This window comes from Rhyacophila brunnea, unplaced genomic scaffold, assembly GCF_057557595.1.
Source record: "Rhyacophila brunnea isolate RB1 unplaced genomic scaffold, BYU_Rbru_1.0 scaffold_18, whole genome shotgun sequence".
NCBI classification, from domain to species: domain Eukaryota; kingdom Metazoa; phylum Arthropoda; class Insecta; order Trichoptera; family Rhyacophilidae; genus Rhyacophila; species Rhyacophila brunnea.
Genome location: NW_028232837.1, coordinates 22605187 through 22626278, shown reverse-complemented (window position 1 = coordinate 22626278; position 21092 = coordinate 22605187). Strand labels below are relative to the sequence as shown.

The window sequence follows — 21092 nt, the reverse complement described above, 5'->3', positions numbered from 1 at the left end:
CACTATCTATACATTGTTGTCTTAGTTCAATGAAAATAAATACGTTTGACTAAGATTAGTGTGCACTATTTATGTTGGATTTTATCAGCTTACCTCAACCCTTTGTTACTGTTATGATATATAAACACTATTCTTAAATTATACTCAAACATTAACTAAATTGATTATGAAATAATTTTTCTTTGATAAATTTACTTTGAGTAAATGACGTTGACCGCTGTTTCGCGTTATAACAGAAATGACTCAATTAAAAAAGAATTAACAAAAATAACTTTATTTCGAAACCATTATATGTAATTGAATTCTACCACGTAAACGCCAGTTTAATTTATTAATAACTAAATTCTTGAGATCTATCTCTATAATATACTAAATCAGTCATCATGACTTGAGTTCAGCGCCAATCGTCTCCTCCAATGAACATCATTAATAGCCGTCAAATTACCGGCGGCATTATCTCTCGACTGAGAATCCGATTTAAGCAGTCTTGATTCGTTAAAAGTCTTCGAATTATCTTTATCAATCGGCACCAAAGGAGGTAAAGAAACATCTTCTTTAATAACAGAAGCGGGCAGTAAATTTGATTCATTTGAAGTATTGTCACAATTAGACGATATTTCTTTACGGTTACTTCCAGTAATATTAGTCTCATTTGAACCTTTATAACTTGGAATTAAAATTTTCTTGTATAACTCGATAGACTCCGGCGAAAAATCTGTAGCTTGTTCGTTATCTTCATGAAGAAAACTTTTCGTGGAACAAGCGAATTTCATTTGAGTTTTATAAAAACTACTTGTGTTATGCAACATATTGCCAGAACTATAATATTTATATTCCGACGAATACTTTTTGTGATCGTATTGATCTTCAGTAATGTTATTCTGCATGTACCTTCTGTTATTTTGCGACGTATCATCAAACACGTTATTAACTTTCAAATCATTCTTTCCATCGTCATAATTACGCGTAGAAACATTACTAATTTGACTTGTTTCATGGGGTTTTACTCTGTTAAATAACTGTTTATATGCCTGATTAATATCTATAGTCTTTTTCTGCGTCAAATACGCATCGCTGTATTGAATCGTATTCTCATTTCTACGATGAATATTACTTATATCGTTGATTTTATATTTCGTCGAGTTTAAGTAAGCACTTGGTGGAACAATTGTAAACGCAGGTTGTACTGGTTTAGAAACTATCTCCAATGAAGGTCTAGGAGAACTATTTTCATCCAACGTTGAAACATTTGTAGAATTATCTACAACTGCATTATTATCGCATTGAACAAAAGTGGTTGGGAGAGATTTTTTATCATCTGATTTAATTTTAAGAACTTTTGAATTAAAAATCACTGATTGTCTTTTATTATTAGCTTCTAATATTTCAGAACGAGACAAAGTGATCGTTTCCACAGTACAAACATTAACAGCCGTATCTTGAACGATACATTCTCTATTATCAGATTTCTCCGGAGTGTTTTCAGACACATCAGAATTTTCACAAATAGCCTTTTCAGTATCGTCCATTTTAGCTTTGTCTGTGATGACAGGTTGTAATTTTCTACCCTGTTTTTTCTGCTTTACATTAATAGTCATAATATTCTTTTCCGGTGTTTTCATTTCTATGGAATTGTTGATAATATTATCCCGATCAATGTCGGGATGCGTGTTTCTAAAATGGCGGACCAAGTTGTCTTTTCGTCTGCACTTTATGTCGCACAGCAAACATTGAAACTGCTTCACCTCTGAAAATAGACAATAGAAATAAATACATTAAGAATGTAACATTGATGCAATTAAATATAATATATAGGATGGTTTTTATTTATTTATAACTTAGAAATACTTTGGGCACACGTTGGTTGCCAGTTATAGTATGTTTTAGTTATAATATAGAAACACTTCTGGTTTTAGTATTTATTCTGAATTTACAAAGATTAATCAACAATAACAGAGAATACTTCAAAAACAGTACACGAAAATAGATTAACAAGATAAGATAACTCGCTCGACCAAATAACCAGATGAACTTGCTAAAGGATTAGTTCAATTCAGGTAGGTATAACATTTAAAAACTAGATACCACACTTATCACTAGAAACGAATCTCGATAGTGTAAGGTGCTTAGTCTCAAAATAGAGGACATGTATAATCAAAAAGGTCAGAGCTAATCAGACTAAGCTGACTGGCTGTGAGAGATATCAATTTTGGAGTCAACATAGAGTTAAATTCTAATCCGTCTACATAGTGCTTGTGATGTCTAGTTAATGGGCAGCGCCATCTATGGGTCACTTTTCGAAGTTATGCCTGCTATAAATGGCATTTCTCCATTACAGCATTATAAGTGGCAGTAAGAAAAGAGAGAAGTACTTACCTAAATGAGTAAGCTCATGTCTCATCTTGTCTCTCTTGGAGTAGAATGTGTTTGGGCAGTGACTGCAAGTCTCGGGCCTGTCCTTGGAGTGTCTCTTCATATGCATCCTCAAAGAGCTCTTCACGGTAAACTGTTTTCCACACTCCGTACATGTGTATCGTATACCTGATAAAAATTACAGAATTAAATAAGCTTTTGACACTATAGAAAAGTAGAATATAACACCAATAAATAAATAACATACATATTATTATGAACAGCAGAACTGTTAATAAGTTTATTTATTATAATTCTTTTATTATTACATTGACATTAATGACAAAAATTAACAAGTGTGGAAAAAATACAAGGTAGATTTTGAGTTTAGTGGTCTGCAAGGTCCAAAAGGTTGGGGACCACTGTGTTAGAACATCCCAGTTACACGTCCGACATTTGTCATGGGTGAGATGAAGAATTACCATGCACCAATTAATTACTGTCAGTTTTTTTGACAATTCCTGAATTGTTTGCCAACAATCTATTTAAATTAGCAATTTCAATATGTCGTCCTAATTTAGAGGCATCTTTTAAATCTCCATTGCCCGAATGAACATTTTTAAACTACCATTGACATCTGTTAACGATGAAATTCATTCTATACTTTTTTAACGGCCCACTGAGTCATCTTTAAAAAAAAGGTTTTTAAATGAAACTTTTAATGTGCGGAGCAGCAATTTCGCCGGTAGAGTGAAGCCAAAGTGACATTAATCAATATCTTTGCATATTTTAATTCTATATTAATATTCCTTATTTTAGTTTAAAGCTTTATTACCAGTTAGCAACGATATATTAAATAAAAGACAAAATATTACATAGGAAAGGTCAGAATTCATTCATTTATTCAGAAGTCATTTTTTCTAATAACTATATTTTTGAAGATTTTTAGAAGTTTTGTCTCTTCAATAAAAAATGCTACATTTTAAAATTTTGTGTAAAATGTTGAAAATTAAAAGAGATACCTCTATTCCTAATCAAGAAATTATAGATATAGGATATTTTGTTGTTCAGTGTGTAGATCTAACATCTAATAATTGTATGCAGAAGGTTGCGTTGTGTGTGTGATATCATATGTTCGGACACAATAGAAATAAGACACAGTGATGTATTTTCTTGGGTTTATATTGTAGCACTACATTTTAGATTATAGATGTTTGATGCATGGCATTAAAGAATGATGACACATCGGTATTGATGTTATGTTACATAAGGCATAAAGCCCACTAACGGCGTCGGATCGGTGCGATCACCGCGAAGTAGGCCCGTGAAGCGTAAATACAACCGAAATGAAACTCCTCCCACCCGCGCATTACCCTTCACCATTGTAATAAGGGGCACGAGGAGCGCAAAATAATTAATATTTTCAGCGCCTCTCATAACAAAGCAATAAAAATATTATTAAATTTCTCGTCGGCTTGTAATTTATATTCACGATGACGTAATATGACCAGCGAAATATCTGACACCCAGCACCTAAACAATGAGTTCACTGTTATTAATTAATGCCGAGGCGCCCGTCTATCGACGACGCGTCCAGAAGCGGATAAAATAAACAGAGCGCGCTCCTTTTGCTTGCCGTGTTCAATGAATGGGCTACGTTGTGTTTTCGTTAATTCGTCCCGCTGAGAAGACAAACAACTGGTGACTCATGGGGCGAGCGGGCACAATGCTCCTCAAAACCAATGTGCGCTGCCATATTTGATTACGTTGTATTTTCGATGATACACATTGAATATGCGCGAGCACCCCGCTCGCCCGCTTTAGTGGGCTTTATGCCTAAGATTTACATTATGACTTGTTGCGAGTGAATATTTGACTATACTGTCCAAGGCCGAAAATACAACTGGATTATTGGCTCTCATTTCCGCTTACGCCGCGTTGACACGGTCCAAGTACGATCCAAGTCTACTTGGATAGGAATAATTAGTATGAAGATGTCTCATCCAAGTGACAGCTTCATACTATTTATTCCTATCCAAGTGACAGCTCCATACTATTTATTCCTATCCAAGTTAACTTGGATGAGTAGGACGCGGTCCAAGTAGCTTGGATAGGAATAATTAGTATGAAGATGTCACATACGAGTGCACTTGGATGGCACTCAGCCCAAGTGTACATGGATCGAGTGCCATCCAAGTTAACTTGGATAGGAATAAATAGTATGAAGCTGTCACTTGGATGAGACATCTTCATACTAATTATTCCTATCCAAGTAGACTTGGATCGTACTTGGACCGTGTCAACGCGGCTTTAGTATTATTGTCTGTGCCATACAATTGACCAGACAATAATACGTCGGTTGTAGAGTTGGGTAAACCTCTACAAAATAAATAGTATGTTATTCACAATCAGCCTTTGGTATATAAGTATTTTAATGTATCATTAATTACCTGAATGTTTCGACTCGTGCTGTTTAAGATTTGAGATGTCTCGGAATCTTTTCCCGCAAGTTTTACACTCGTGAGGCTTCTCTAATGAATGCTTTGTACCATGTCTTTTCAGAGAAACCGAAGTTGAAAATTTGGCATCGCATAAGGTGCATTTGTAAGGCCGTAATCCTGAAACAGTTGAAAATAATTGTGATTTTTGAAGTTATACTTCTTTAGGCGCGTTTGGGAAAACAGATCAGTGTATTTTTGGCGTGTGACACGCGCAAATGTAACGCATTAATTTGGCGTGGGGCGGAAGTTTTGCCCGGTAATGCAAAATAATTTATTTTGCGCGGCGACGTTCGGGTGTTTAAAATAATGTTGCAACTTTTAGTATGATTATTCATTACGATTTGAGGCTATATGTATGTAAGTATTATTTATGAGTAAAATTATATATCAATAAATAAATAAATTTTGTGAATGTTGAGTTGGTAAATAATTCAAACAATGGTATGTTGTAAATTTACAATATTTAGACACTTCATACACAAAAATACATATTTTCACAGTTAGTATAATATTTGTCGCATATCCCATGTCAATTTATTTATTAGTGGTTTATAATAATTGAGGACAATAATAATTATTATGGTTCATCACAAAAGCCAATATAACGTTTCAGTTGAACCATTAAATAGGCTATGTTTTACTTTTGATTTGTAATAAATTATTATTGTTAACGAAAATAGATGTACAGTCATCTGTTTAAGCAAAGATGGTCGAAATAGCGGTTTGCTAAATTTTTCAAATACAAGTTTTATGATTTTTTTTCTTCCAAAGTAGGTACATTCTGCAAAAATATTATTTATTTGCTTACATAATATTATTGCTGACAGTACCTATAGATAAAATACCCTTGAGACCGAAATGAATATAATCATAATAACATGCCAATAAAATTTGATTTTTTATTAATAATTCATCATGGGCACTTCTGAATCGATTATAACCGCTGTATGGCAAAGATGAGTTTTTGTTTTGTTACGCCAAAGAAGTATAACTTCTAACGCGCGTACACACGAGAATTTTTTTAATTTTATTTTTTATTTTTAAGATAAATTATTACAAACCAAATAGTTTGTACTTTAACAAGAGACGCCGTTTATGAGCTTTTAGTATTACAGCACTTGGTTGTGATTTTAGAAATACCAATGGAAAGTTGTCATATTGACAAAAAAATTATGTATAAAGGTGCTATAATCACGGACATCTGATGTAGAATGGTGTCAGATTCTCCTGGCAGTGTAGGTGACTAAATTAAGTATTGGTATCGTTACTTTCAAATGATGCTAACAATGTTGCAAAATGATTTCGTCGTGGCCGCAATACCAGAAGAATTTGTCCTTCCTCTATCAAAATGTGGCCTTATTCTCAATTTCAATAACCTTTTATATATTATTTTATATGACCATGAAATATTAGCTTTTAGGATGATAAAAGTCAGGGCATAATAATAACAGATACATCTTTCCTACAAATTCTACGAATTGTTCAGACTAAGCTCTTGAGGATACTCCAAATTTTTAATACTCGGCTATCACAGAGCATGTTAAGTCTTCTATGTACAGTGAGTTCTCGACTTACTGCCACTTACGACAAACAAAAAAATCAGTTTTTGTCACCCTGCTGCTGATGTAAGTAAGATGTAGCAATCAATTGCGCTAATAATTGCAATTTAAAAATTTGGATTCAAACACAGATAGATCTTCGAAACTACGCCGCCTCATTCAGCAAGCACTTGCCTGTTATAATGGAATTCGACTTATGACCTAGGTCAGTGGTCGGCAAACCGCGGCTCTACCACAGATGCTCTCTGCTATATTTGACATGGCTACAAAGAAGAAGCAAAGAAAATGGAAGAGGATAATCGTAAATGTAAAGTTGAAAGGACCGAGACTTTCGCGTTTATTCAAAACTTAAATGGCTTACCGACCTGTATTATGTGTCGGGAAAAATTGACTCATTCAAATTTAGAGAGATACTACAACTAAAAACGCGTCATTTCGCACTAAATATTCTGTCGATGATGCAAGGAAGAAAGCAGTTGAGGAGAAGAGTCAAGAAAAATCAAGTTTTGTATTTAATTAGGTACTGAATAAAATCTTTCAACAATGTTAATATTGCAAGTTTTGTGGTTAGTAAAAAGATATCCAAGAGAGGAAATCAAGAGTAAATTGAGAAATCGATTTATTAATGAAAACCTGGAATCGTGCTTAAAATTAAATCAACAACATACGAACCTGACTTACCCAAAGTTTACAAGGAGATGCAAGATATTATCTATGGAAGGCCATTATTCACATTGGGTGTTTGTCAGTCATTGTTATGATTCAGTTTTATGGATACCTAACTTACAATTTAATTTTTATTAATAAATAAGATCATTATTACGTATGATATTCAGTTTTATTCAGTGTACCTACCTATAATTTAATTAAGACTTAAAACTTTAACTAAAGTTTATTAAGTAAATAAACAGTGTACCTACTTACTACCTACGTATATAATTTAAGTTTAAGAAATCTGGCTCTCAAAAGAAATCTCAATCGTTGTACTGTTGATATTTGGCTCTATTGACTAATGCGTTTGCCGACCACTGACCTAGGTGGCGGAACCGTACCCCATTGTAAGCGAAAACTCACTGTACTCAAATTTCTTTATAATACGTACTGAGTTTTCATTAAAGGAAATTTCATTATCGAAAACATAATCTATATAATAATATAAAACTCACCACTATGGACAAATAGATGTCGAATCAACTTAGACTTTTGGTGAAATGAATCGCTGCACGTGTCACAAACGAATATTTTATTCCCGTAGTGAATATTCATATGCACGGTGAAGTGAGAAAAATTGGAGAACTTCTGGAAATTGAGAAAAAACCATAGCACATTGTAGAATGATAACATTGGTGTAAGCGCAGTAAAATTAATGGAAGAAACAAATTTTTTTAAAGTCTTTTTTGCCGTAGTATGTTAAACATGAAAAGGCACATTAGTCCATGGGCCACACATCCTGAAGTGAGCCCCAGGCCAGCGTCTTTAGCAGGCCCCCCTACATATCGCTAAGGTAAAGAGTAGTGCAATGCTCTACAACAGCGTTTCCCAAATGGAATTTTGCGAAGTTCCACAAGGTAAAAGTGAGAGCATTCTGTATATTTTTAGCGATCTTTTGTATTTTTAAATAAATCCATTTAAATTATTGAGTTGTCGGCACTTGGCATCATATGAATCGCGACCTCCTAGTGGTAGCCAAGAAACATGCGACCCCTTGCCATATTACATAAATAACTATTTTTATTAGAGTAACTACAAATAATTATAAAATAAAATTCTACACGTCAATTATTACTTAAATGTATCAATCATTATGTTACATCAAATTGTATCACACAACTACATAATGAAGTAAAATAGCGCTTTTTATAAATAAACGTTTTTTTTACTACCTATCAGAAAATTTGTGTTTATCTCACTTAGTTGGTCGACTCACCACACCGGGATCCCCAGGCTAGTGCCCTTTCAGCCCCCTCCTTGTGGGTTGGTCGGTATGTTAAGATTTCAGAATGAATCAATGGTTTGCTAATTGTTAGCTTAAATCAATACCAGCAACACATGCAAAAAACCATATACACCGTAAAAACCATAAACAAATTACAAGACAACAAATCCATGTAATAATAAGGTTTTTGTCTCATCTGAACACTTTCATAAATGGTGCATTCGCAGTATCGCACTTGCACTGACAGTGGTAAGTATTTTTTTACCTTTGATATCTTTAGGTAATTTAAATTTATTTTTCTCAAGATGATAAGACTTAAGGGGGGACATGCTCGTCGAAGGTCAAAATTGAGTTTTTATTGTATTTTCAAACCATGATCCTGGACACTCCTTAAACGTTGTAGATAATCTATTTATATAATTTTGAAGCCTTATTATCCTTTATAGTTATTTTAAACATTTGATGACTGCATAAAGTATTTTTGTTACATAAAATAGTATTCTTTTAAACCTCTCGCTCTAATGTTTTAGAATATAGTCATATTTCGGTACATAACTGTGCAGTGGTATTAATATTTTTTAGATTTATTAATTTTTAAACGCATTTATGAAACCATTAGTATAATTTATTACGAGATAATTTTTGTAAAATATTCACGATAAAAAAATATATTGATAATCTCTGTGATCCCAAATTTGACAAGAATTAGGCATTTTATTATTCAAAAAATCGACAAGATTAACACATTTGAAGATGATTCTAAAGATACTTATTATAAGCTATGACTTTGAGCATTCAAGTGTGATAAACATCTTATGAATAATGATTGCTTTATAATAATTATTGGCCTAAGAATAAGGTAGTGTTTTTTGGAAATACGCCATTTCTTTTGTCATTCCCCAGTGGTTAAGCTACAACATACGGCCGTAGCCATAAATTGACAAACTATAATTGAAGTAGGGAGTAAAATTATATTGACGCGCGTGTTTGAACATGTACCGTTTAAAAAAAAATAAAAAAAAATTCGGTTAGGTACATGTTCAAACACGGGCGTTAACATAATTTTACTCCCTACTTTAATTATAGTTTGTCATTTTATGGCTACGGCCGTATGTTGTAGCTTAACCACTAGGGAATGACAAAAGAAATGGCGTATTTCAAAAAAACACTACCTTATTCTTAGGTCAATAATTATTATAAAGCAATCATTATTCATAAGATGTTTATCACACTTGAATGCTCAAAGACATAGCTTATAATAAGTATCTTTAGAATCATCTTCAAATGTGTTAATCTTGCCGATTTTTGAATAATAAAATGCCTAATTCTTGTCAAATTTGGGATCACAGAGATTATCAATATAATTTTTTATCGTGAATATTTTACAAAAATTATCTCGTAATAAATTATACTAATGGTTTCATAAATGCGTATAAAAATTAATAAACGTAAAAAATCTTAACACCACTGCACAGTTATGTACCGAAATATGACTATATTCTAAAACATTAGAGCGAGAGGTTTAAATGAATACTATTTTATGTAACAAAAATACTTTATGCAGTCATCAAATGTTTAAAATAACTATAAAGGATAATAAGGCTTCAAAATTATATAAATAGATTATCTACAACGTTTAAGGAGTGTCCAGGATCATGGTTTGAAAATACAATAAAAACTCAATTTTGACCTTCGACGAGCATGTCCCCCCTTAAATAACTGTGAAAGAGTCTTCGCCATCGGAACATAGTGTAGGTAATTCATTTTACAATGCCACCACGGGTGATGCAGAAGCGATTCGCAGCTGTTGTAGTGATAATGATTTCTAGCATTAAAACAGACATTCAGACCACATCGCACATGGTGCCACAGTAGAATGATTTGCCTATAATTAACTTTGTTTAAATTTTTGTATATTGGTTGGTACAATGCGTTTCATCAATAATTACCTGCTGACAAATTGTGCACGTGAACGGATTGGTGCTATTACAGTGTACATGAAAACTAATTTGGCTGCGACATCGAAACTTTCTTTTGCACACTGTACACGTGTAATATTGTTTATCTGATGAAGTGCCTGAAAATATTAAAATAAATATATTTCTTGAAACACCTGATATACTGGATTATTTTTTAGGTTAGGTTATCATTCTTGAATTCATGAATTTTGTCAAAATTGGCTATGAAAATACTGGGACCCTTATTATTAATTATATGGTAGTATTTATACATTTTTTTTTTACTTACATTTTTCAACAATAATATGATTAGGAATTGATTTACGCGGTGACCTTTTAATTGGATTTTCAATGGAATTAAGTGTTTGAATGATATCCAAACCATCTTTAATGGGTTTGTCTGAATCTGTAAATTCTATATTTCTTTTTGTAATAACAGTTCGTTTATGCTTAGATTTTTCACTCACACAGAATGTATTTACTTCTTTGTTCAATGTCACAATACTTTCATTTGGTTGAAGCCGTATTTCCAGTTCTTTATCAATAGGCTTATTTGAATGAAGTTGATTGCTTATGGCTATAATTTTTTGACTGTTAACCTTGTGTTTGTCATTTAATATTTCTTTTTGTGTGCTATTATCAATGGCAAAATTTTCTAAACACGCCAGACATTTTGTATCGTCTCTTAAAAGGCACATTCTACATTTTTCGTGTCCGCAGCTATCGCGAACCATCCTATTAAAGGTAACATTGGTCACTTGGTGGCATTGTTGACATGTTTTCGAATCCATTGTGTTCGAATTATGATATCACTACAAGCTTGATGAACGTTTTGAATTCACCCGTGGAGTTTGCACACTATTTATTAACATGGCGTCGTATCGAAGCATTTTTTAAATTCAATTTTATCTCGATATTGAATAAATTTGGTTATTAGACATTTAAAAACAATATTATGATCTATAGGTTTAGGTTAAAGAAATGTCATTTAAATGTCAAAAATTGTTACCAGAATTACAATCGAGTTTCCCTAATTCAAACTGATATAATATTTTACACCCTACAGATTGAATACATTGAACAGAAATAATCATTTAATAAAACAATGTAATTTAAATTATTGAAAAATATGTTACAGAAAATTTTAAACATTAAATCTCAAAATAATTTTAAATTATATTTTGTGACACAGAGTTTCTTTTTGTAAATTATAAAATTTATATTCTGGCAATAATCATTTTAATGTTACCGTTCTATGAGAATATTCCTTCCTTCATGGATTTTTGGGAAATATGAAAAAAATATTAATTCACTATACCTACCTACATAATATTATTATGTTTGAATACACAACAAATTTAGTTATTCAATCATCCATAATTTTATTTATGTACAGTAGATGCTAGAACGCCCGTCTTTGAAGCGCAGATTTTTTAATGTATCTGATCCATTGGTAGAATGGCTAAATACCATTCCTCGTATGATCCTAATATGATCTCTGCGGAGGACCATATGCTCTACTTTTGAATAAGAATGTTAAGTAATTTACATGATTATTTTATCGACCACGATGGCTGAGCGACTAACGTAACTGCTTATAATGTTGTGGGTCACAGTTTCGATTCCTGGATCTAGCAAATACACAATATATTGTTTTTCAATATGTGTTTGGAGTCAGAGTATGGACCTAATAGTAGCTAACATCCATGTCTCGTAAAAACAAAAATCTTTTAATACAAACCTCCACTTTGTGGATATGCTCTTCTTAGGTTATTAAATTGTTATAAAATCTTTCATGAAGTACCTAGGTAGGTACTTACTCCATATTGAAATTTGTAGAAAAATATGACTTTCAGATTTGAGAGATTGATCCAATAACCCTATTACTGCTCATTGTGTATATAGGTAACAATATTTATAAAGCATTAAAAACCTCCAAAAATAATCCTTTTACATTATCAATACTTCAGATAGATTATCAGTACTTGATAATCATTAGTGTTTGTGCTTTTTTAACAATATTAATAAATAAAAAACCTTCTATAACAACCACACGATACAAAAGCGAAACATTTTATTCGGCTCTCCATTTTACACCTGCTGTTGTCCATTTTATGGAGTTTTCCTTATTCTTATGAGTAGTGCTGTCGAAAAGGTATCGACACTTTTCCTCCATACCAGTATAGATACTTTTTGTCAATATTGGGATTGAAAATATGCTTATTAACGATTTACCACTTATTAGAATTCTTTTGTTGTAAGCCAAAATAAATATACAATATACTTACATTTTGTAAATTTAAAACTTCGACAGTTGTTTTGAGTTGATGTCACAAACCTTCTCACTTTTTAATTGTATAACAAAATAAATAGGTACTTAGGTGAGAGGTGAGATTGGACCAATGCTATTTTCTAAACCTTGTATCCAATTAATGTTTCAAGCTTCAAATTTCGTTGAATACCCATCCCATATGGCTATATAAATTTAGTAGGTATTATAAATTATCATGATCATTGTTTTTCACAAAAATACATTTGTTTTAGGTACTTAATTAAAGTGTTGATGGCCACGATGGCCGCGCGGCTTAAGCGTTGGCATATAGCGTCGTGGGTCCCAGGTTCGAATCCTGGGTCTGGCAAGTAGTTTTTCAGTTTGTGTATGACTCGGAGTATGGACCTAATAGGTTGAGCAAGTGGCTGACATCCATTTCTCGTAAAAACAAAATCTGTTAATACAAACCTCCACCCCGTGGAGGCCCATATAATCTTATTAGGATGGGAGATGGAAGAAAAGATTAAAGTGTTAATATTTCTGTATTGATACTTTTCTTGTGATATGACGATACTCTCAACTTACAAGAATAAATACTTTTTATATCAATATGATGACTTTATTTAGGTTCATTTTCACATTATATTTCAATTTTATTATTGTTCAGCAGATTTTGCCATAATTGAGTCAGTTAAACTCAATAGTCAACATAAAACATTATTTCGCATGGCGAAACGTAAGTTTTCTGGTGTATGCGCATGTCATAATATATTTTAACAGGAATTTCTGACAGTATTCGGGAGTTGTCAGGACTTTCCATCGATATTCGGGAGTTGTTTTTGCATTACACATCAGCTGCATTTACAACTAAAAACTTTTATTTCGAAAACATTCAGAAATAACGGCACCGAAAAATAGAAATAAAAAGAATTTGTTTATTTTTTAAAGATACATTTATTCTAAAATATTTTTGATGACAAAAAATACAATACAAAGAATAAATGGATTTCATCTTAAAATTCTATAATCGCCGATCTTTTACATATAAAACACTACTGTTTCATTAGAAAAAAATTTACTTTCAATAGCTTTGCATTCTAAGCAATGAATGAGGAACAAAATGATAATACTTGGCTAGTGATGGTAATTTGAACTAATGAAAAACTTCAATGGTTGCATTCATAACAATATTAAAATTATTATCTATGAATAGTTAAATACAGAGATGCTGTATTGTTTGTATGTGGTGAAATAATTGTTTTTTTTTTTTTAAATGGTTCTTTTTTTGGCAAATAAAATCGGGTTGAATCTGACAATTTTATTCATTCTGTAGGAGGAATTATTTATTTGTATAGATAAAAAATATTTTTTACAAAACCTACAGGGATATGAATTCATCGTAACATCATTATTTTAAACATCAACACAAAAAAAAAATATTCGCAAACTCCACGTCTTAGGCAACGTTATAAGACATTGGCTAATTTTTTTTTTTATCGAAATCGAATATGAATTTAGGTATTTTATATTTTTATTTTATATAACGGCGACATAAGCTAAGCTAGGTACTATGAAAATCTTAAATTCTCAGGATGTCTAGCATGTTTCATGTAAGTACAATGAAAGATGTGTAGGTATAGATTCAATGATAGATTATTAATTAAAATGTCATATGTATTTTAATGTTATAATTAGATAATAAAATACAATTTATCTATTTATTAAGTATTTGTATCATTTTTTATATTAATAATGTTATCAGAATGCATAACTACATTATACCTGATTACAGCAATAAATGAAAAAAAAATGTATCACAATCAGTTTTGCACTGAAATAATCTTGCATTTATATTATATATTATATAAGAAAATAAATGAAAAGATAAATGTATTTTTGGCTAAAGAATTAGCCAATTTTTAGTTAACTTCTTTTAAGTATTAATTTGTATGAAATCGATACAAAATTAATAACATCTAGTCATAATTGGATCGGTATTTTGTGAAGCTATTATTTCTGTATGAAAAATATCAACAATATACATACATTGGAAAATTATAAAAAAAAAACTGTACATATATATATATATAGCTAGCTACCTAAATAATTAATTACACCAAATAAGATTTACATAATACAAAGACATTACGTGGCGTGACTAGAAAATATCGTAGATATTCCATTAATAATGTTTCGATGATGACAAAACACAACACTCGTACAATCGTAAGACATACATACATAAAAATGGTCAAAAAAACATGTCCGAAAAACTTTACACGTAATATTTCAAATAAATCAGCAAGTAAAATACTTAATATTATTGTACACTAAACGCACAATGTAACGAAGGTTACATTACTACACAATTTATAAGTAATTCAGCATCAATGTGGCGAGTAAACTAAGTTTTTATTACACGATCATGTATCCACGATATGGATACTTTACCAAGAAACATTGTAAATATTTATCTGTTTTAAAATGTAAATAAAAACTATAGGTATGTAATATTTTTAAATGCATTTAGAATTTCGACGATACCTACACAAAATTACTGAAATTGTAATATTACTATATTACAATAATTTGTTTGCTAAAGGAAATGAACCCAGAAATTAACGGTTTTAGAGCCATGTAAAAACAGTATATTCTGTTGTTAAAATGTTCTGGAAATGCAATTGTTAAATTAATGTTCATCTATTGTGATATGCAGTGTTTTGGCACATACTAAACTGGCTTTAAAGCCACTGACCATACAAATTTAGTGCACTGTATATTATCTAAAAATGCAATTAATGTAATTTGGTCAAAAGTGGTTTATACAGTGTTCATATTATTATTTGTAAAAATTAATATATTGTAGACAATATTTTAATAATAAAAAGTGGTTAGGTCAGCTCAGTTTTTAGCACTTAGAAAATTTTGGAATATAAAAAAAAAAACCAAAATGAGATCAAAAATTTCTGGGTTCCGTTGGAAAACTGTGATATAATTGTTATTATTATTTACAAGTGTAAATTTAATAGCCTATTTAAAAAGTTAATATGTACTGAGGATCTCTGCCAAGCCTTGTTAGAATAACATTGTGTATTGAGACAATATAATATCAATACTGAAAAATTCGGGAGCCATCTAAATTTTTTTTTTATAACTGGAATTAATAATAGCAATTTGCATTGAAATAAATTTTAGCAACTTGACTTTAGAAAGCGAAAAAGACTATGCCTTAAACGTTAAATATTATAATAATGTAATCGACTATTTTTTATAATATTAATTATACAGAACTACAATCACAATTCAAAGTTTTTGCCAACTAGGCATACTAGTTTCCATAGAAAAATATTTTAATTGTAAATGTTTTGAATCAAACTGCGTAAAATTAATCTAACAACTAAAGGAGACAATTTTAAGTAACCGTGAATTGAGTCTGCGTGATTTTTTGCACAATCCATAGCCGACCGTACAAACGAAACTATAATTCCTTACGATATTAATGGAATCGCAAACAACGCTAACAACTAATTTGAACACTGAAAGCATCTGTTTATTAGTTATATATTATTGTGACTTACATTACTTGATAAAAATTGTAAATTTAAACTACAGCTTGTTGAGAATTACCTAAGAGTTATACTAAGATTTCAAAGATAGCCAAGTCTAATAATTGTATACCGATCAGTCATTTTCAAATAAGAAACTCACACAAATACAATATTACAGTGATAGTAATTGTGAGCTTCACGTCTTGCCGCGCTTCAAATAGCCATTACTAATGTTCTTTTCTGCAGTGGTTCTCACGACTGGCACTTTTGAGGTATATCTTGAGCTCGGTGACTGTGACACCCTTATAGCGATGCTGGACTTCTGCTTAGGAGGAGGGATAGATGATACCGTTTTAGAAGGCCCTTCAAACGTTGAACTCCTGATCAGTTTACTTGGCGCTGCCACTTCTGGAGTATCTCCGTTTTGATCTTGCGAAGGCCCGCCTTCCAGGTTGTTAGAGATCCAAACTCTCATATCAGGTTTCGTTGTTAGTTTTTTACTCTGCTCAACCTTCTTCCACAGATTTGCGATTTTACTTGTAACGTCTTTCGCCGGAGGTTTAGATGTCGACGATCCCGAATTAATACTGGAAGAACTACTGCACTTTCCTGTCGCACTCGGTTTAGGTGAAATGATTATTGTTTTACCACTGTCGTTGCTCTGTAAACTTTGATTGGAAGAGGAACTCTTCATGCTGCTTTGAGATGGTTTTGTAATCGAACTGTTTGAACTTCTGGCACTCGTGTTTCGAACAATAGCTGAATCGTTGCTGACAGTTTTCTTGAGAGGAGGTTTAGTTGAATTAATCTTCGTCGGCATCTGAGGTAACCTTGATGGTGAGGTATTAACCACTGCTTTCACAATACTGCCCGGTTTGGCCAGCTTAGAATTGGGGCTGGGTTTTTTGACAGCGGTGACAGCAACAGCCAAAACAGTCGGGACATCTTCTTTTGTAAAGGTACCCTGTCGGACCAGCGGTGATTTTGGAGGTGTTTCCGTCTCGATGCTATTTTTCACCAAACCAATTTTAGGTGAAGGATTTTTCGGAATATTTATATTGCCAACAGCTTTAGTGATTGGACTTGCCGGACTTTTAACACCAGTTCGAGATATCTTTGATAAAGTCGTTAGCCCTTTCGTGGCTGTAGTATTCCGTGTCGAAATACTACTTGTTGCTTTATTAACAATAGAATTAACCTTCGATGCCTTATTAATCATCGAATTTCTAGCGGGACTTTTTCTGGTAGCTGGAGTATTTTTTTTATATGGCGATACATAGAGTGCTTTTCTTCTGCCTCTTATGGTTTTAGGAATACCTCCTTCCGCTTCAACAGAGCCGTTGGAATCTGGGCTGTGGTCTCTTACGTAGCCGCTTGGTTTAGTAATCTTCGGCTTCCCTTTGATCTGAGGAGTTTCAACTTCGGAATCGGAATAAATATTCTGGTCGGCACTTTCCGTTCCGGAGTTTTGATCGCATTCTAGACTGGTTAGATCGCCGTTTTCTCCGATCTGCAGCTCTTCGATCGCTTTAATCGTGCAACCGAAAGACGTTTGTAGTATTTGAATTGCGCTTTGGTTAATATTTTTAAGATTCTTCTCAATGCATCTATCGACAGCCGTAGGACTTTCGATGACGGGTAAATAATTTCTAAAACTCTTCGTGAAGGTTTTCATTCTTGCGGAATTGAGTTCAGAATCGTCCTCGTTTGAAACAAGACTAATAGTCTCACAATCGAGATCCACAGTCAAGGATTCGTCAATGGATTGCTGTCGGAGATACTCTAATGCCCTCGATGCGTCTGCTGCAAGTTGAAAATGATTATAACCGGATATATTCAATGGAGATTGCAAAGAGGAGCAGCTAGGTTTAGGAATGGAAGACCTAAGCCTGTCAGATTCAGGTGGAGACGCAACGGGGGTGTCCAACGTCTGCGTCCTAAACCTTTCAACATTTTCTAATCGTTTCTGCTTCATTGTTTTCTTACCGGCTAATCTAGTCTTCAATTCATCCATATCAACACTTCCATCACTGCCTTCTGGGTTAATTTCAGGAGAGCCGTTTATCAAATTCAAATTAGATATATCAACAGTCTGCGTTTGATATCTGGCCCTGTCTTCTTGGCGTCTCTGTTTTGGATTCAATCGATACTTTCTCTCTTTGCCTTCAGATGGCGGGGTCACCGAGCTAACTGGACTTACATTTTCATCGTCATCCACAAAATTAGCATCAGGATTACCCTCAGCAATTTTTTTCCTGCCGTCCTCTTCTTTAATAGCCATCTCAGCGGCAATAGTATATGTTTTGTACCGATCTCTAGCCAGTTGTCTTTTCTGTTTAGGAGTCAGATATTTCCTATTGACGGTTTTCATCTTTTTTGGTGTTGATTCCGCACTACTGTTACCAAAATCTGAAGGTACGGGTGTGCCAGATTCGGAACCTGAATTAATCTCCGGGCAACGGGCCAACGTGTGAGTCAGGCACTCGTCTTCGTCAGAATCATTCTCAATTTCCAAAGTGGACTCTGTCAGCTCGTCAAATAGAGATGGCGGATTTATATTATCGATGTCTAAATTATAAGCATTAGTCATCAAACGCGTTCCATTAATAGGTTGCTTAAAATCAAAGACAACCGGAGAATCACCACGGAAGTCTGCAACTTCAGACACGATACTGGCAACAGATATCATGCTGTTTTCCATATCGAACACATCATCCATTTCCGACGGAGGTTTTATATTATCCAGATTGCTGACAGGGTTCGAATCAAGGTTTTCCGAGCTTCCTTGGTTACTATAACAATTGCCGAGAGCTCTCCTCACCATAATACCGACAGGCAGGGACTTCTTCCGCTGCTTGCTCTGGCCGGCCTTTTTCGTGAGACTGCTATGCAACTTGTCTCTCTCTAAATGGTTTTCGTTGTCCCAGTTTCCCGACAGACTCTGCGTGAGAGACGCCATACTGCCCATGTGAGATGGCGGCCGCACATTGTCCAAATCAAGAGAATGCAATGATTGATAACTCTCCGTTAAATCATAGCTGTTCTGTCTCATGGCGTTTGCCAGTCGAGTAGCTTCGTTTTCAATCATGGTGGAATTGGTCATGGAAGTAAATCTGGAGAAATCGTCAGAGATGAGAGAGTTGTGTATCGAGTCGACAGATGGTAAAGCGGAAATACGACCTTTGCTGTCTGTTAGATTATCTTCAGAAACTTCCGCAATGGGTGAATCATTACATTCCGTTGCCCTCATGAAAGGTTTTTGATTTTCATTCGTAGGAGTGTCATCGATACAATTTCTAGTAAGGCTGTCGCTCAATCGATTTGTAAGGTCCGGTTGCTGGAAAGAGTCAGAGAGAACGAGACTCTTCTCCAACAAATCTGGTAAACCTCCGGCGCATGAGTTTTCATCTCCCAGATCACTTTTGAACGAACCGATCATGGGTACCGATCCGCTGACTGTGGGGAAGGAGACGTCATCGGGACAAGTGTTCTCATTCCATGTGTCCGGCTTCCCTCGTCTGCCAGAAGAGCTGTCGGTCTCCCGTTCGGTGATACTGTCCATCATCGTCAACTCGGACTCTAGCTGATTGATAAACTTCAAAGAAGAACATGAAACGATTGACTGCACCATGGTTTTTGACATTGACATGCCCATTTCTATATTTCCAGATGAAACCTCAGCAGGGTTCCTCGTTGACGATTCATCGTGCATCATGGCGAAAGATTCATTAGATCTATCTCCTTCGTAGATATTTGAGATGACAGATCGATTGAGAAGGGCGCCGCTATCCAAAGCAAGTTTTTCATTAGACTCGTCGAGGACTGACACATCAAAGTCAAATATGGCATTAGAATCTGGAGACGTTTCCGCAAATCGTATGCCGTCGATCTGATCAGAATGCCGGATAACTTCAGACCCACTTTTCGTCATCGTACTGTATCTGGAGTCCTCGGACGCGCCGCCAGCGGACGGCAATGTCCCGTCCCGACGACCGGTCTCTGGGGATTCTTCGACCATCGAGGCGGGAGTCATCGGCGGGCGGGCGAGTCCCGTCGGAGGATCCAGTCCCCCGGGGGCGTCGACCGTGGCGGTGTTTCCGATTTCCATTTCCACCGCCGTCTTTACGTCTGCCGTCAGCCGGGCGGCGAGGGCGCTCGGAACCCTCCGACCGCAGTCGGCGACGGCAGACGTCCCTTGGACGTTTTTTGAACACGCGACAGCCGTTCCCCCCTCTGACAAATTTGTAGTCCCACGTTGGGCGCCGGATGACTTTCCATCCAATCTGGGCGAAGCTGCAGTGACGTCCGATGGTTCCATTTTGTCTCTTCTCTTGGGCATTCCGCAATAGATAGCTTCTTCTAATAGAGCCCGATCCAGATTATCTTCTTCCGCTTTAGTCAATTTCTTCGCACAGTTAGGGAAAGCCCCGGCGGCCACTAGATTATCAAATTCAGGATCTCTCTCTAGCATTTGTTCCTTACGATCGTCCTTGTTTCTTTCGAGAGACTTGTGTATTCTGTTTTGATACTCGGGAACTTGTGATCGATGTCTGTCGGCCGATCTAGCTTTGAAGTTTCTATCAAGAGTCTTAGATTGGACGCCATCCCACTTGGCGGTCGATCGAGACTTGGGCATTCCGGATTCGATGCACTGTTCGAAGAGAGCTTGTTCACCTTCATTAGAGGCCAGTGAATCGGCGCTGAGTGAACTGAGGGAGTCGTGTCGGCCAAGTACGGTGACGTGCTCTTCTGACTTGTCGTCTGCACCGCGGACTGGTGACTCTTGCGATTTCTTCACAGCAGCGGATGCCCCATCTAAAATGAAATAATGTAACATTAGTCGAGGAGACATTGTAAACATCAAGTGAATTATTTTAACAACATCAAATATATTTGCTGTATTAGATGAACTGCACTGAAATCTAAAACTCAAACCACAGATTAAATACTAGTCTATTCTCATTAA

The 21092-nt window shown here is 34.5% G+C and overlaps 2 protein-coding genes across 3 annotated transcripts in view; both read right to left on the bottom strand.

Moving 5' to 3' along the window:
* Positions 1–4: 4 nt before the first annotated feature.
* Positions 5–11818, bottom strand: LOC147073318 (uncharacterized). Its single transcript, XM_085945632.1, has 7 exons — positions 11777–11818; positions 10774–10810; positions 10298–10425; positions 7579–7711; positions 4803–4970; positions 2377–2541; positions 5–1747 (listed from the first exon to the last, which is right to left on the bottom strand). The coding sequence occupies exons 1-7, from the start codon at positions 11816–11818 to the stop codon at positions 375–377; spliced, it is 2046 nt and encodes a 681-aa protein (XP_085801758.1). The 3' UTR covers positions 5–374.
* Positions 11819–13528: 1710 nt separating this feature from the next.
* The window catches only part of Apc (APC-like), a 137471-nt gene continuing 129907 nt past the window's right edge, over positions 13529–21092 (bottom strand). For both annotated transcript variants that reach the window (XM_085945096.1, XM_085945097.1), the window contains one exon: positions 13529–20941. In XM_085945096.1, coding sequence (XP_085801222.1) covers positions 16323–20941 — 4619 coding nt within the window. In that variant the 3' untranslated portion in view covers positions 13529–16322. The remainder of the gene's footprint in view (positions 20942–21092) is intronic.